Genomic DNA, 15782 nt, shown 5'->3' on the forward strand with positions numbered 1-15782 from the left:
TCAGGTGCGCTCGAGACACCGTCCCGACCAATGGCCGCGAACAGCACGAGGCACCGGAGGAGCTCTCTAGGGTCGCGCGCCGCCGCCGCCGCCGCCCTCCTCGCGCTCGCCTTCCTCGCGATGCCCGCGCGCGGCGGCACGCGGCCGGCGAACATCGTCCTCATCCTCGCGGACGACCAGGACCTCGCGCTGGGGGGGGTGGTGAGTTCACGGACTCTCGGAATTTCCACAACTCTGTTGTTGGAACCGATCGATCAGCTTCCTCTTCTTCTTCTTGTTTGGTTTCTTGTCAAGTCACCTTTCAGAAGTAAAGTCAAACCTCCATCCTTCTTCTTCTTCTCCTCTGGTCTTTTCCCTTCAGGGTCTCCACAGTGAATCCACCTTCTCCATCTCACCCTGTTCTCTGGATCCTCCTCTATCACACCAACTACCTTCATATCCATCCATCTTCTCTTCGTTCTTCTTCTAGAGCTCCAATTCCAGCATCTGTCTACCAATATCTTCACACTCCCTCCTCTGTCCATGACCCAACCATCTCTGACCTTCTCTCCGAAACATCTACCATGTGCTGTTCCTCTGATGGACTCATTCCTGATCCTCTTCATCCTGGTCACTCCCAAAGAGAACCTCAACATCTTCATCTCTGCAACCTCTAGTTCTGCCACCTGCTTGGACCTGTCTCTTCACCTCTTCTCCACACTCTCCTACACTCTGGACTGTTGACCCCAAGTACCTGAAATCCTCCAGCTTCTTGATCTCCACTCCCTGTAGCCTCACCGTTCCACCCGAGTTCCTCTCATTCACACACATATATTCTGTCTTGCTGCGACTAACTGTCATTCCTCTCCTTTCCAGAGCATACCTCCACCTCTCTAGATGTTCCTCTACCTGTTGTCTGCTCTCACTACAGATCACAGTGTCATCTGCAAACATCATGGTCCATGGGGATTCCTGTCTAACCTCATCTGTCAGCCTGTCCATCACCATTGCGAACAAGAAGGGGCTCAGAGCTGATCCCTGATGGAGTCCCACCTCCACCTTCAACTTCTCTGTTACCCCTACAGCACACCGTACCAGTGTCTCACAGCGAGCATACATGTCCTGCACCAGTCTAACATACTTCTCTGCCACTCCAGACTTCCTCATACAATACCAGAGCTCCTCTCTTGGCACCCTGTCATATGCTTTTTCTAGGTCTACAAAAACGCAATGTAACTCCCTCTGACCTTCTCTGTACTTTTCTATTAGCATTCTCAACACAAATACTGCATCTGTAGTACTCTTCCTAGGCATGAAGCCATACTGCTGTTCACAAATGCTGACTTCTGCTCTCAGTCTAGTTTCCACTACTCTTTCCCATAACTTCATCGTATGGCTCATCAACTTTATCCCTCTATAGTTGCCACAATTCTGCACATCCCCTTTATTCTTAAAAATAGGCACCATCACACTTTGTCTCCATTCTTCAGGCATCTTCTCACTCTCTAAGATCCTGTTGAATAATCTAGTCAGGAAATCTACTGCTGCCTCTCCTAGACACTTCCACACCTCCACAGGTATATCATCAGGACCAACTGCTTTTCCACTCTTCATCCTCTTCAATGCCTTCCTCACTTCACTTTTACTAATTTGTGCTACTTTGTGGTCTACGATAATCACCTCTTCTACCCTTGCCTCTCTTTCATTTTCCACATTCATCAGTTCTCCAAAGTACTCTTTCCATCTTCCCATCACTCTTCTAGCATCTGTCAATACATTTCCCTCTCTGTCCTTTATCACCCGGACCTGTTGTACATCCTTTCCATCTTTATCTCTCTGTTTCGCCAACCTGTATAGATCATTCTCACCCTCCTTACTATCCAACCGAGCATACAAGTCATCATAAGCCCTTTGTTTTGCCTTTGCTACCTCTATCTTTACCTTTCACCACATCTCCCTGAACTCCTGTCTGTTCTCTTCAGTCCTCTCAGTATCCCACTTCTTCTTCGCTAACCGCTTTCTCTGTATACACTCCTGCACTTCCTCATTCCACCACCAAGTCTCTTTATCTACTTTCCTTCCAGATGACACACCAAGTACTCTTTTACCTGTCTCCCTGATAACACTAGCTGTAGTTGTCCAGTCATCTGGAAGCTCTCCCTGACCACCCAGACCCTTTCTCAACTCCTCCCTGAAAACCATGCAACACTCCTCCCTTTTCAGCTTCCACCATTTTGTCCTCTGCTCTGCCTTTGTCCTCTTCATCTTCCTTGTCACCAGAGTCATCCTACAAACCACCATCCTATGCTGTCTGGCTACACTCTCACCTACAACTACTTTGCAGTCACTGATCTCTTTCAGGTTACCTCGTCTATACAAGATGTAGTCTACCTGCGTGCTCCTACCTCCGAAAGTTACCTGATGTTCCTTTCTTTTCTGGAAAAAAGTGTTTACTGCAGCCATTTCCATCCTTTTTGCAAAATCTACCACCATCTGTCCCTCGGCATTCCTATCCTGGATACCAAATCTGCCCATCACTTGTTCAGTACCTGTTTTGCTTGAACCAACAAGTCCATTGAAGTCTGCACCAATGACCACTCTCTCATTTCTGGGAATATTCTGCATCACTTCATCCAACTCATTCCAGAACTTCTCCTTCTCTTCAGATTCACATCCCACCTGTGGTTCATAGCCACTAACAACACTGAGCATCACACCTTCAATTTCCAGTTTCAGACTCATAAGTCTATCTGACATTCTTTTCACCTCTAGGACGTTCCTGACAAACTCCTCCTTCAAGATAACTCCTACTCCGTTTCTCTTCTTGTCAGTACCATAATAGTACAACTTAAAGCTGCTCCTAAGCTTCTAGCCTTACTACCTTTCCACCTGGTCTCCTGGACACACAGTATATCCACCTTCCTACTCGGCATCATGTCCACCAACTCTCTACCTTTTCCTGTCATAGTCCCAATATTCAAAGTACCCACTGTCAGTCCCAGACTCTTGCCTTTCCTTTCCCCTCTCTGCCTCTGAACACGCCTTCCTCCTCTTCTTCTTTGACCTCCAGTAGCCCAGTGTCCATCGGTTCCCTGTAGGTCATCAGTACCAATGGCAGTCGTAGTTAACCCGGGCCTCCACCGATCCGTTAGGATTTGGTTCCTAGGTTTGATTCGTATGTTTGCTTTTGGAAAAAGTTTTACACCGGATGCTCTTCCTGATGCAACCCTCTGCATTTATCTGGACTTGGAACCGGCTCAGGGAGACACTGGCCAGTGCCGCCCCTTGTATGTCTGCATGTATACATATATATATATATATATATATATATATATATATATATATATGTGTCAGCAAGTAGCATTTTGGACTCTGATACCACTGTTTAGCTCCCTGCTATCTTTATTTCTGTCTGCTTGAACAAAAAAAAGAAGACAAGAAAAACGAGTTCCATAAAAAAGTCACCCTTGAACACAAGCTGAAAGGAGTCTTATCAGCTCCTTTTGGCTCGTCCTCACCTTGTGTTACCGTCTCCAGACGCCGATGACAAAAACCAAGGCCTTGATCGGAGACGCCGGAGCGACTTTTCTCAACGCGGTGAGTCGCCCGCCGTCATGACCGTTTTCGCTTTTACTTTGCTTGTTGTCAAAAAAAAAAGCACACCTCCCCCCCAAAAAAACATCCATAAGATACCAGCCGTTGCCTTTTAACACGTTTGTATTCCAGTTCACGGCGACGCCGCTGGGCTGCCCGAGCCGGAGCAGCCTCCTGACGGGCCGCTACCCCCACAACCACCAGGTGAGGAACAACTCGGCCTCGGGAAACTGCTCGGGACCCCTGTGGAGGAAAGGCCCCGAGGCCGAGAGCTTCCCCCTGCGCCTCAGCGAGGCCGCCTACCAGACCTTCTTCGCCGGGAAATACCTGGACCAGGTCGGCAAACGCCCGCTAGCATGTTAGCATTTGTGCGGACATCTGTGTGTGAGTGAGAGGGTGAACGGTTGTTTGTCTCACATGTGAATGGTTGTGTGTTCAAATGACATCAACTATTATTATTATTATTATCATGTGACATAAATGAGAGGGTGAATGGTTGTGAGCCTGTATATAACTTTTGAATGAATGAGTGAATGTTTATCTCTGTGACACATGAATGCTTGCTTGTCTCTGTGACAGGAATTATTATTATTATTATTATTGTTATTATGTGACATGAATGAGAGGGTGAATGGTTGTTAGCCTGTATATAGCATTTGAATGAATGAGTGAATGTTTGTTTATCTCAGTGACACGTGAATGCTAGCATGTCTGTATGTGACAGGAATTATTATTATTATCATTATTATTATTATTCTCTTTATTATTATTATGTGACATGAATGAGAGGGTTAATGGTTGTGAGCTTGTATATAACTTTTGAATGAATGGGTGAATTGCATGTCCTAAACTGCATGTTTGTTTATCTTAGTAACACATGAATGCTAGCATGTCTCTATGTGACAGGAATTATTATTATTATCATTATGTGATATGAATGAGAGGTTGAATGGAGTTTCCATAAATTGTGAATGAATGAATGCTTGCTTGTCTCTGTGACATGAATTATCATTATTATTATTATTATTATGCGACATGAATGAGAGGGTGAATTGTTGTGAGCCTGCATATGGCATTTGAATGAATGAGTGAACTGTATGTTCTAAACTGAATGTTTGTGTATCTCAGTGACACATGAATGCTAGCATGTCTCTAGGTATTGTTATTGTTATTATGTGACATGAATGAGAGGGTGAATGGTTGTTAGCCTGTATATAGCATTTGAATGAATAAGTGAATGTTTGTTTATCTCAGTGACACGTGAATGCTAGCATGTCTCTATGTGACAGGAATTATTATTATTATTATTATTATTATTATTATGTGACATAAATGAGAGGGTGAATGGAGTCTCTTTAAAGTGTGAATGAATAAATGAATGAATAAGTGAATTGTATGTCCTATACTGCATGTTTGTTTATCTCAGTAACACGTGGATGCTAGCAATATCTCTGTGACAGGAATTATTATCATTATTATTGTTATTATTATTGTTATTATGTGACATGAATGAGAGGGTGTATGGTTGTTAGCCTGTATATAGCATTTGAATGAATGAGTGAATGTTTGTTTATCTCTGTGACACGTGAATGCTAGCATGTCTGTGTGTGACAGGAATTATTATTATTAGCATTATTATTATTATTATCATTTTTATTATTATGTGACATGAATGAGAGGGTGAATGGAGTCTCTTTAAAGTGTGAATGAATGAATGAGTGAATTGTATGTTCTAAACTGAATGTTTATCTCAGTGACACATGAATGCTAGCATGTCTCTATGTGACAGGAATTATTGTTATTATTATTATGACACGAATGAGCGGGTGAACGGTTGTATGAATCTATAAAGTTTGGATGAATGAAAGGGTGAACGGTTGTATGAATCTACATATGTGACGTAATGGAGTCTCTATAACGTTTTAATGAATGAATGAATGAAAGTGTTGCGCTGCTAGCAGCCGCGGCGCAAAGATTAGCATGAACTCATTTACATTTTCCCCCGTCGTCTTCTTCTTTTACCTTCAGTACGGGGAACCAAATGCGACCGACGTCGACCACGTTCCCCCCGGTTGGGACCACTGGCACGCACTGGTGCGACACACACACACACACACACACACACACACACAGTTGTTTTCTAGCTGATCTTCCTGTCGCACTCTGCAGGTGGGGAGCTCGGGCTACTACAACTACACCCTGTCGGTGAACGGGAAGCCGGAGCGTCACGGCGACGCCTACGAGTCCGACTACCTGACCGACCTGCTGGTGAGTTCGGAGGATTTACCGCCGCAAACCGCTGATCTCGGGGAAAAAAATGGCAATTCAGCAGCGCCGGGTTGATCATCGCCAGAGCAGATTGTCGTGCCAGAGTTTCAAGCAAAAACATAACAGTAATAGATAATTATTATTATTTAAATGAACTAAAATGAATTGAATCATTAAAATGAACTAAAATAAACATGTGAACGCTTGTTTATCTCAATGAAACGGGAATGGCGTGTTTTCATGACGTGTGAATGAATTATTGTTGTTGCTCGTTTTCATTCATTTATTTTTAAATGTTACCAATTCTTAATTGCTTTTTTTTCTTTTTTTTTTTGAATAATTCAAATTTTTTAAAATAATTTCCTGTTTTTTTTTTAATAATTCAATTTTTTAATTTTTTTTTCTTTTTTTTAAAGAATATCAGTGCAATATTCAGAACTGTGCAATATTTCATTTCATAACAGCTACGCTACAATTTTTCCCTTTATCATACTATTGTGCACTCCTTACCTCACCTGTTACTAAGACACTTATAGTTTTATCACTTGTTTACTAAGACACTTTATAGTTTCACTGAGACACTTTATAGTTTATTTTTATTTCTAATTCTGCCTTTTTCTTTTTATTATTTATTACTGTTATATTTTCTGTAACTCTGGCACAACAATTTCCTTCGGGATTAATAAAGTTGTTCTTATCTTATCTTATTTTATTTATTTTCCACTTTTCTTTATGTGACATGTGAATGAGAGGGTGAATGGTTGCATGTGTCCATATTTGGCCGTGTGATCGCCTAGCAACCACAGATCGGCTCCGGACCTCCAGTACAGATAACGAACGAATGAATGAATGAACGAACGAATGAATGAATGAATGATTGAATGAATGAATGAACGAACGAATGAATGAATGAATGATCAAATGAATGAATGAATGAACGAAGGAATGAATGAACGAACGAATGAATGAACGAAGGAATGAACAAATGAATGAACGAACGAATGAATGATTGAACGAATGAATGATTGAACGAATGAATGAATGAATGAACGAACGAATGAATGAATGAACGAATGAAAGAACGAATGAATGAACAAATGAATGAATGAACGAACAAATGAATGAATGAATGAACGAACGAATGAATGAATGAACGAATGAAAGAACGAATGAATGAACGAATGAATGAATGAACGAACAAATGAATGAATGATCAAATGAATGAATGAATGAACGAATGAATGAACGAACAAATGAACGAACGAATGAATGAACGAACGAATGAATGAATGAACAAATGAACGAATGAATGAACGAACAAATGAATGAACAAACGAATGAATGAACGAACGAATGAATGAACGAACGAATGAATGAATGAACAAATGAATGAACGAACGAATGAATGAATGAACAAATGAACGAATGAATGAACGAACAAATGAATGAACAAACGAATGAATGAACGAACGAATGAATGAACGAACGAACGAATGAATGAATGAATGAATCCCTTCTTCCCTTCCAGACCAACAGGTCGCTGAAGTTCCTGGAGAACCGCAGTCCTCAGCACCCGTTCTTCCTGATGGTGGCCCCGCCGGCGCCTCACGCCCCCTGGACGCCGGCGCCGCAGTACCGGAGTCACTTCCAGGACGTTAAAGCGCCTCGAGGCGGCAGCTTTGACCGAGCGGGGAAGGTACGTCCAACCTCCGGATTCGATCCGAAAGAAAACCTGGTGAAAGTCGTGAAGAGACGGTCAGAACATCCCAACATTCAGCGAGCAAAGAGCTAAGCTGAGATGGTCTAAGACGTCTAAAGTAAAGGCACCGCTGTATATATTGCTTTTTATTACCTTTACACTTTGTATAAACAAGTGTGTTGCTTCTGAAATTCACAAAGTATTACGGAGAAAATTAAATTTTATTTATGTAATGAACTCATTTTGGGCTTTCAGAGCGTGTAGCGGAGCCTTGACCTGAATTTTAGAAATAAATCAGGAAAAAATCACTGTGTCAGTAAACAATAAAAGATAAATATTTGCAAAATATCTTCATAAATATTTATTTTACCAGGTTTATGGGACTTCTGCTGCTGAACTTCTGCACACAGCATCTGCAAATCGGGACTTTACCGGCTTCCGCCAGTGTGACGTTATTTTGAGCGGCGAAAAATAATAAATATCATTTTATTTAATATTTCAAGATCACAATAATCTTCCAACTTAGAACTAAAAGTAAAAAAAATGAATGAACACAAATGAAATACACTTGAATTAAATATTTATCATTTATTTTCCCGAGCCGCTCGGAGCCGCAGTGTAAAGATGGAAGAGCCGACCTCTGGTTCAGGTTGATGGAGGTTTATTTTTTTTTTTATTGAACATAAATAGTACGAACGTATAAATTATAAATGGTCATAACGTCATAATGGTTATAAAAAACAACGTCACACTGGCGGAAGCCGGTAAAGTCCTGATTTGCAGAAGTTCAGCAGCAGAAGTCCCATAAACCTGGTAAAATAAATATTTATGAAGATATTTTGCAAATATTTATTTTTTATTGTTTACCGACACACTGATTTTTTTTTCCCGATTTATTTTTAAAATTCAGGTAAATAAGATTTAATTTTCTCTGTAATACTTTGTGAATTTCAGAAGCAACACACTTGTTGATACAAAGTGTAAAGGTAATAAAAAGCAATATATACAGCGGTGCCTTTATTTTAGACGTCAAAAAGTAATTGCGGCTGTTTTCTGGATTAAAATATGTGTGCTAAATAGCAATTTTTAAAAGAAATAACCATCTGTTGTCTGCTCTGAGGCAAACAGAAGAGCATCCTTGTCGCCTCCAAGAGCCTTTGACGGGTTCCTCTGTTAGCCGTTAGCCGTTAGCCGCTAGCATCAAGATTAGCAAGATGGCGGTAACCGTTAGTTCGTTTTTGTGTTTGAGGGGAAACACTGGCTGCTGCGTCAGCCCGCCAGCCCGATGCCCAACAGCTCCACCGCCGTCCTGGATGACGTCTTCCGCAGGAGGTACCGTCGCGTTCCCCTATAAATAAAAACGTCGAAACGAAACGTAACTTCATCGTAACCTCGGGGTCCCAGATGGCAGACGCTGCTGTCGGTGGACGACATGGTGGAGAAGCTGGTGCGGAAGCTGGAAGCCCAGAAGGAGCTGAACAACACCTACATCTTCTACACGTCGGACAACGGCTACCACGCCGGTGCGTGACCTTTGACCCCCGCCGGGTGCCCGGGCGGCGTCTGACCCCCTTCCCGTCCCGCAGGTCAGTTCTCGCTGCCCATCGGGAAGCGGCAGCTCTACGACTTCGACGTCCGGGTTCCCCTCCTGGTCCGAGGCCCCGGGATCCCGGCCGATCGGACGCTGCAGGTTCCGGACGTCCTTCGTCTTTGCGTTCGAGCGTTAAATAGCGCGAAATGGAAAATCAGTCGAAATTGGTCACGCAGGCGCCCGTGTTGAACGTGGACGTGGCCCCGACGCTCCTGGAGATCGCCGGCGTCAACATGTCGACCGTCGCCGTCGACGGGCAGTCCTTCCTGTCCCAGATGGTCAGTATTTATTATTATATGGAAAAAAAATGGAAATGGTGAAGGAGTAAACTCGGAAAAAAATTAAATAAAAAAATGAACTGTAAAAAAAAAAAAAAAAAAAAAAAAAGGATTAAGTTATAAACTGTAAGAAACATTAAAATAAAATAAGATTGAAATGAAATACAATTATAAACCGTTAAAAAAAAGAAAATGAAAAGAAGTGTAAGCTGTAAAATGTATTAAAATGAGGTCAAAATATATATTATAAAAAAAATGAAATTAAATTATAAACTGTTAAAAAGTGAAATAAATTAAAGGTATAAGCTGTTAAGAAGAAATGAAAGTGAAACGACAGTATAAACTGTAAGAAATTAAACGATAGAAATTTATAAGCTGTAAAAAAATTAAGTTTAAAATGCGAAAATAAATAAATGTATAGATGTTAAGAAAATCAAAATGAAATAAAAGTAAGCTGTAAAAAGATGAAATGAAATAAAATTATAAACCGTTAAAAAAAAGAAAATGAAAAGAAATGTAAGCTGTAAAAAACATTAAAAATGAGGTAAAAATATAATTATGGAAAAAAATTAAATGAAATTAAATTATAAACTGTTAAAAAATGAAAACAAATAAAGGTATAAGCTGTTAAAAAGAAATTACAGTGAAATAAAAGAATAAACTGTCAAAAAATTAAATGAAAGAAATTTATAAGCTGTAAAAAAAATTAGATAAGTATAAATGTGACAATAAATAAATGTATAGATGTTAAAAAAATAAAATGAAATAAAAGTAAGCTGTAAAAAAATTGAAATGAAATAAAATTATAAACCATTAAAAAAAAGAAAATGAAAAGAAGCGTAAGCTGTAAAAAATATTAAAATGAGGTCAAAATATATATTATAAAAAAAATTAAATGAAATTAAATTATAAACTGTTAAAAAGTGAAATAAATTAAAGGTATAAGCTGTTAAGAAGAAATGAAAGTGAAATAACAGTATAAACTGTAAAAAATTAAACGATAGAAATGTATAAGCTGTAAAAAAATTAAGTTTAAATGCGAAAATAAATAAATGTATAGATGTTAAGAAAATTGAAATGCAATACCGTATAAACAAGTATAAACCGTTTAAAAAAGAAAATGAAAAGAAGTGTAAGCTGTTAAAAAGAAATTAAATTGAAATGACAGAATTAACCGTCAAAAAAATTGAATGAAAGAAATTTATAAGCTGTAAAAAATTAAATAAGTATAAATGCAAAAATAAATAAATGTACAGATGTTAAAAAAATTAAAATGAAATAAAAGTAAGCTGACAAAAAATGAAATGAAAGTATAAATCATTGAAAAAAAAGAAAATTAAAAGAAGTGTAAGCTGTTAAAAAAAATTAAAATGAGGTAAAAATATAAATTATGAAAAAAAAAAGTAAAATGGATAGATTATAAACTGTTAAAAAATGAAAATAGATAAAGGTATAAGCTGTTAAAAAGAAAAGTGAAACAACGGTATAAACTGTCAAAAAAAATTGAATGAAAGAAATTTATAAGCTGTAAAAAATTAAATAAGTATAAATGCAAAAATAAATAAATGTACAGATGTTAAAAAAATTAAAATGAAATAAAAGTAAGCTGACAAAAAATGAAATGAAAGTATAAATCATTGAAAAAAAAGAAAATTAAAAGAAGTGTAAGCTGTTAAAAAAAATTAAAATGAGGTAAAAATATAAATTATGAAAAAAAAAAGTAAAATGGATAGATTATAAACTGTTAAAAAATGAAAATAGATAAAGGTATAAGCTGTTAAAAAGAAAAGTGAAACAACGGTATAAACTGTCAAAAAAAATTAAATGAAAGAAATTTATAAGCAGTAAATAAATTATATAAGTATGAATGCAAAAATAAATAAATGTAGATGTTAAAAAATTAAAATGTAATAAAAGCTGTAAAAAAAGTGAACATGAAATAAAAGTAAAGAATAAACAAAATGAAGATGAAATAAGAGTATAAACAAAAAAACAGTGAAATGAAAATATAAGCTCTAAAAAAACTAAAATGAAATAAGCATAAATTATAAAAAAAAAAATTTAATAAAATTATAAACTGCAGAAAAATGAAAATAAAATGAAATTATCAACTGTAAAAAAAAAATAAAAATGAAATAATAATGTAAACTGTAAAAAAAATAAAAAATAAAAATAAAAGTCTAAACCATCAAAGAAAATGAAATAAAAGTATAAGCTGCAAAAAAAATTAAAATTAAAGTAGAAACTCCAGGAAAAAAAAAATCCTGGAATAACTTTTAAAAATCCCTGTAAAAATTGTAGAATTTAACCTAGAAAATTAGAATTAAGAAATAGTAGGTTAAACTGTGAAGAGCCGGGCGTCGGTGTCCCATCCTGATTTCCACCATGAAACAAAAATATTCTTGTTAAGTTAATAAATTCTGGAAAGCTCTTGAAGTTCTTGAAGCTCTTGAACGTCCGTCCTGATGTCAGGCGCCGTCGCTCGGCGGCGGCGGCGTCTGGCGGCGAACCTTCTTCCTGATGGAGCACAGCGGCGAGGGCCTCCTGACCCCTGACCCCTCCTGCCCCCAACTGGGACCCGGGATTTCTGTAAGTAGCTTTTCTAAAATGACTCTCAGGTTATTTATTTGTTTGTTTTTATCCAAAAAATATACTGATTTTTAATTAATTTTTTTTTTTAAGATTTTTTTTTTTTTTAACCCTTTCAGTGGATTTTCTGATTTAAGATAAGATGAGAACAACTTTATTCATCCCGAAGGAAATTGTTGTGCCAGAGTTACAGAAAATATAATAGTAATAAATAATAAAAAGAAAAGGCAGAATTAGAAATAAAAATAAACTATAAACTATAAAGTGTCTCAGTGAAACTATAAAGTGTATTAGTAAACACTGAAAATACACTTTTATAAACATTTATTTCAATCTGTTTTTAAATGATTGGTTTCATGCTATGTTTTTGGCTTATTAGTGCCTTAGTGATATTTATGATATTCTAAATTATTTAGCGGTTTGTTTCATCATGAAAATAGAAAAACACTTCCTGTTTCTCGTGATAACATGTTCATTTTAAAAAAAATATATATATATATGTACATATAGAAATTTCATGACAACATTTTGATGATATTCCTGCATAAACAAGATTATGATTTGAAAATATTTCATGTATTTCATATTTATCTAAATAGTTCTGACAGGATTTCATTTTCAGCTTAATAGTTAATTTTTTTCTAGATTTTCTTTGCGATTTCTTTTTCATTTCTATTATGATTTTCTTCTGGGAAGGTTACTATTTATTAATGTTTTTACATCATTACAACTTTTGACATAAATTAAACCTCAGCTTTTCTCCAGTCTTTGTGATTCATTTATTTTGTTTTAATTTGGGGTTCATGCTATGGTTTTGTCGTATTCATTCCATAGTAATATTTATATTAAATTATCAATAATTTAGCCGTTTGTTTCAACACGGAAATGGAAAAAACATGATGCTTTTTTTAAATATATTAATATACATATAAAGTCATATAATTCAGAAATATCCCTTTCATATTTATCTCATTATTCTCTTCGTCCATTTTGTATCGTTCATATATTTTTTTTCTACTTTTTGAACATTTAACCATCATTTTTTTTTTGTTCTAGAAATGCTGCTAACCAGTAAATAAGGCCAATAAAATGAAGCTAAACTGGCGTCCGTTTATCCGTGACCTTTATTCCAACCCAGCATTGTTTCCCGGACTGTGTGTGTGAGGACGCCTGCAACAACACCTACGCCTGCGTGCGAACGCTCAGCGCTCAGGACGACCTGCAGTACTGCGAGTTCGCCGACAGCGAGGTAACGGCCGCTAACACAAACCTGTTCTGCTCTCAGGGTCAGTTGGATGCTAAATGTCGTGAAAATTCTCTGAATTGTTTTTTTTTTAGGTATTTTCAGATTTGTGTATTAATCGCATATTTATTCAAATTTTTTTTATAAAAATATTATATTTCTTTGGGATATTTTTATGTGCTAGACGTGTAAATAGGTAATGAAACTATGCTAGTAGCATTAGCATGTGCTCTGATCAGGGTCAGTTGGATGCTAAAAGTCATGAAAATTCTCTGAATTGTTTTTTTTAGGTATTTTCAGATTTGTGTATTTATTGCATATTTATTTTAAATATTTTGTACAAATTTTCTTTATGTTTCGGTTATTTATATGTGGTAGGCATGGAAATACGCATTGAAACTACGCTAGTCTCATTAGCATTTTCTCTGATCAGGGTCAGTCGGATGCTAAATGTCATGAAAATTCTCTGATTTTTTTTTTTCAGGTATTTATCGCATATTTATTCAAAATTTTTATAAAAATATTATATTTGTTTGGGATATTTATATGTGCTAGACGTGTAAATAGGTAATAAAACTTTGCTAGAAGCATTAGCATTTGCTCTGATCAGGGTCAGTTGGATGCTAAACGTCATGAAAATTCTCTGAGTTGTTTTTTTTTTTTAGGTATTTTCAGATTTGCGTATTTATCGCATATTTATTTTAAATCTTTTTTAAAAAAGATTATATTTTTTACGGTTATATATATGTGCTAGACGTGGAAATGCGCATTGAAACTATGCTAGTAGCATTAGCATTTTCTCTGATCAGGGTCAGTTGGATGCTAAACGTCATGAAAATTCTCTGATTTTTTTTTTCAGGTATTTTCTATCTGATTTTTGTATTAATCGCATATTTATTTAATTTTTTTTATAAAAAAAAATACAATTTTTGTTTGGATTATTTATATATTAGACGTGTAAATATGTAGTGAAACTATGCTAGTAGCATTAGCATTTTTTCTGATCAGGGTCAGTTGGATGCTAAACGTCATGAAAATTCTCTGATTTTTTTTTCAGGTATTTTCTATCTGATTTCTGTATTAATCGCATATTTATTTAAATTTTTTATAAAAAAAATATATATTTGTTTGGGTTATTTATCTGCAAGACGTGGAAATACGAATGGAAAATATGCTAGTTGCATTAGCATTTTCTCTGATATCAACATGTGGATCCGAGCTAGCCACTAATGTTAGCGTACCTAACCTTGCGCTCATCTATGGTCATTTCAAGTATGTAAACAATTACATAAACAAGTACGTAAACAAGCACATAACCAGTCTAGCGCCATGTTGTCCACTTGAGCCTCGCACGCAACACTAGCCTCTAGCAACCTCCAATAGCACCCTTTGCTAAGTTTGCTGATTCATTCGCGAGCTCTGAAAATGTGCAGAATTACACCGGAAATGAACGCCGAGGACGGAGAGAATGCAAATTTAATGCCAGAAAAGTAGAAGACACCTGGTGTGGGTGTTTTTATTAGCCGGAACGACCGCCTGCCTCTTTTTTTGTGTCCCTTCCTGACGAATGTAGATTATCACGAGCTCCGCCACCGGCGCCATGTTTGTTATCGTCTGTAACCGAGCTCGGAAGTGAACTCGCAACTCTCTACCGCCCTCTAGTGGATGTATTGCACAACAACTGTGATAAAGTAAAGCGTAAATGGGAAGTAAATGGATTGTTTACATACATAACGTTAGCATAAATTAGCCCTTAGCTTCAGTGATGATCTGTTTTTGTTTGTTTGTTTGTTTGTTTGTGACCCCACTGCTTAGCATTAGGATGCTAACCGATCACCACTCTCTAATATCAAACAGAGCTAGTTGCTAGCAGTAGCATCTTAATTATTTTTGATTAAATGCAACTTTTGGAGCACATTTTAGAAACAACCCAACAGCGTATAAAGTTTGCCAGCCGCCCCGCTCTTCTCTGCAGTTCTTCGTGGAGGTGTACAACATGACGGCCGACCCTCACCAGCTGGAGAACATTGTGAAGAAGGTGGACCCGTCCCTGCTGCAGACCATGAACCAGCGGCTCATCAAGCTGCAATCCTGCGCGGGGGCTAGCTGCCGCAACGTCCAGTAGTGCCGCTGGCGGCAGGACGTCGGCGTCCGTTGTGGTGGACGGTCGTAGCTCCGAGGGTGGTAGTAAGAAACGCGAAAATAAAACGTTGAATATATGGAAGGGTTCCGTTTAGCTGCTTCTGGACATTAACATTGGATTTGATCTGAAACAAACGCAAGTCTTGAAGAGCCGAAGTTTCAAAGTATTAGCATACAAACATTTAGCTACCAAAGTGCTAAGCAGGCTATTTTAGTCCCCTAGCTTCTTTTTTTTTGTTGCTATTAACTTGCTGTGCAGTGATACAAACATCTGCCGTCACTGTGTGTTTACATTAATTCCTCGTGGGCTAGCATCGGTGCTGCTGGCCGGCTAAGCTAGCATGACAGCCACCTTTTGACTAGAAGCAGCTTTTAACTGAATCAGAAACTGGTCCCCTA

At 37.4% G+C, this 15782-nt stretch overlaps 1 protein-coding gene across 1 annotated transcript; it reads left to right on the forward strand.

Annotated features, from left to right (window-relative positions):
- gnsb (glucosamine (N-acetyl)-6-sulfatase (Sanfilippo disease IIID), b) lies at positions 1-15449 on the forward strand. The gene is made up of 13 exons (XM_086152709.1): positions 1-201; positions 3517-3576; positions 3706-3909; positions 5602-5667; positions 5743-5841; positions 7370-7537; positions 8790-8872; positions 8945-9063; positions 9127-9230; positions 9308-9409; positions 11882-11998; positions 13137-13247; positions 15217-15449. The coding sequence occupies exons 1-13, from the start codon at positions 31-33 to the stop codon at positions 15364-15366; spliced, it is 1554 nt and encodes a 517-aa protein (XP_086008835.1). The 5' UTR covers positions 1-30; the 3' UTR covers positions 15367-15449.
- Positions 15450-15782: the final 333 nt, after the last annotated feature.

Source organism: Fistularia commersonii, chromosome 9, assembly GCF_037954325.1.
Source record: "Fistularia commersonii isolate RoL2024-O1a breed Wild chromosome 9, RoL_Fcom_v1.0, whole genome shotgun sequence".
NCBI classification, from domain to species: domain Eukaryota; kingdom Metazoa; phylum Chordata; class Actinopteri; order Syngnathiformes; family Fistulariidae; genus Fistularia; species Fistularia commersonii.

What these genes read in the sequence shown, in the direction of transcription:
- gnsb (XM_086152709.1), top strand. Translation starts at nt 31, where the DNA reads ATGGCCGCGAACAGCACGAGGCACCGGAGGAGCTCTCTAGGGTCGCGC. An exon ending in CCGGGAAATACCTGGACCAG is followed by an intron (nt 3,910 to 5,601) that starts GTCGGCAAACGC and finishes TTTTACCTTCAG; the next exon opens with TACGGGGAACCAAATGCGAC. An exon ending in GCTTTGACCGAGCGGGGAAG is followed by an intron (nt 7,538 to 8,789) that starts GTACGTCCAACC and finishes TTTGTGTTTGAG; the next exon opens with GGGAAACACTGGCTGCTGCG.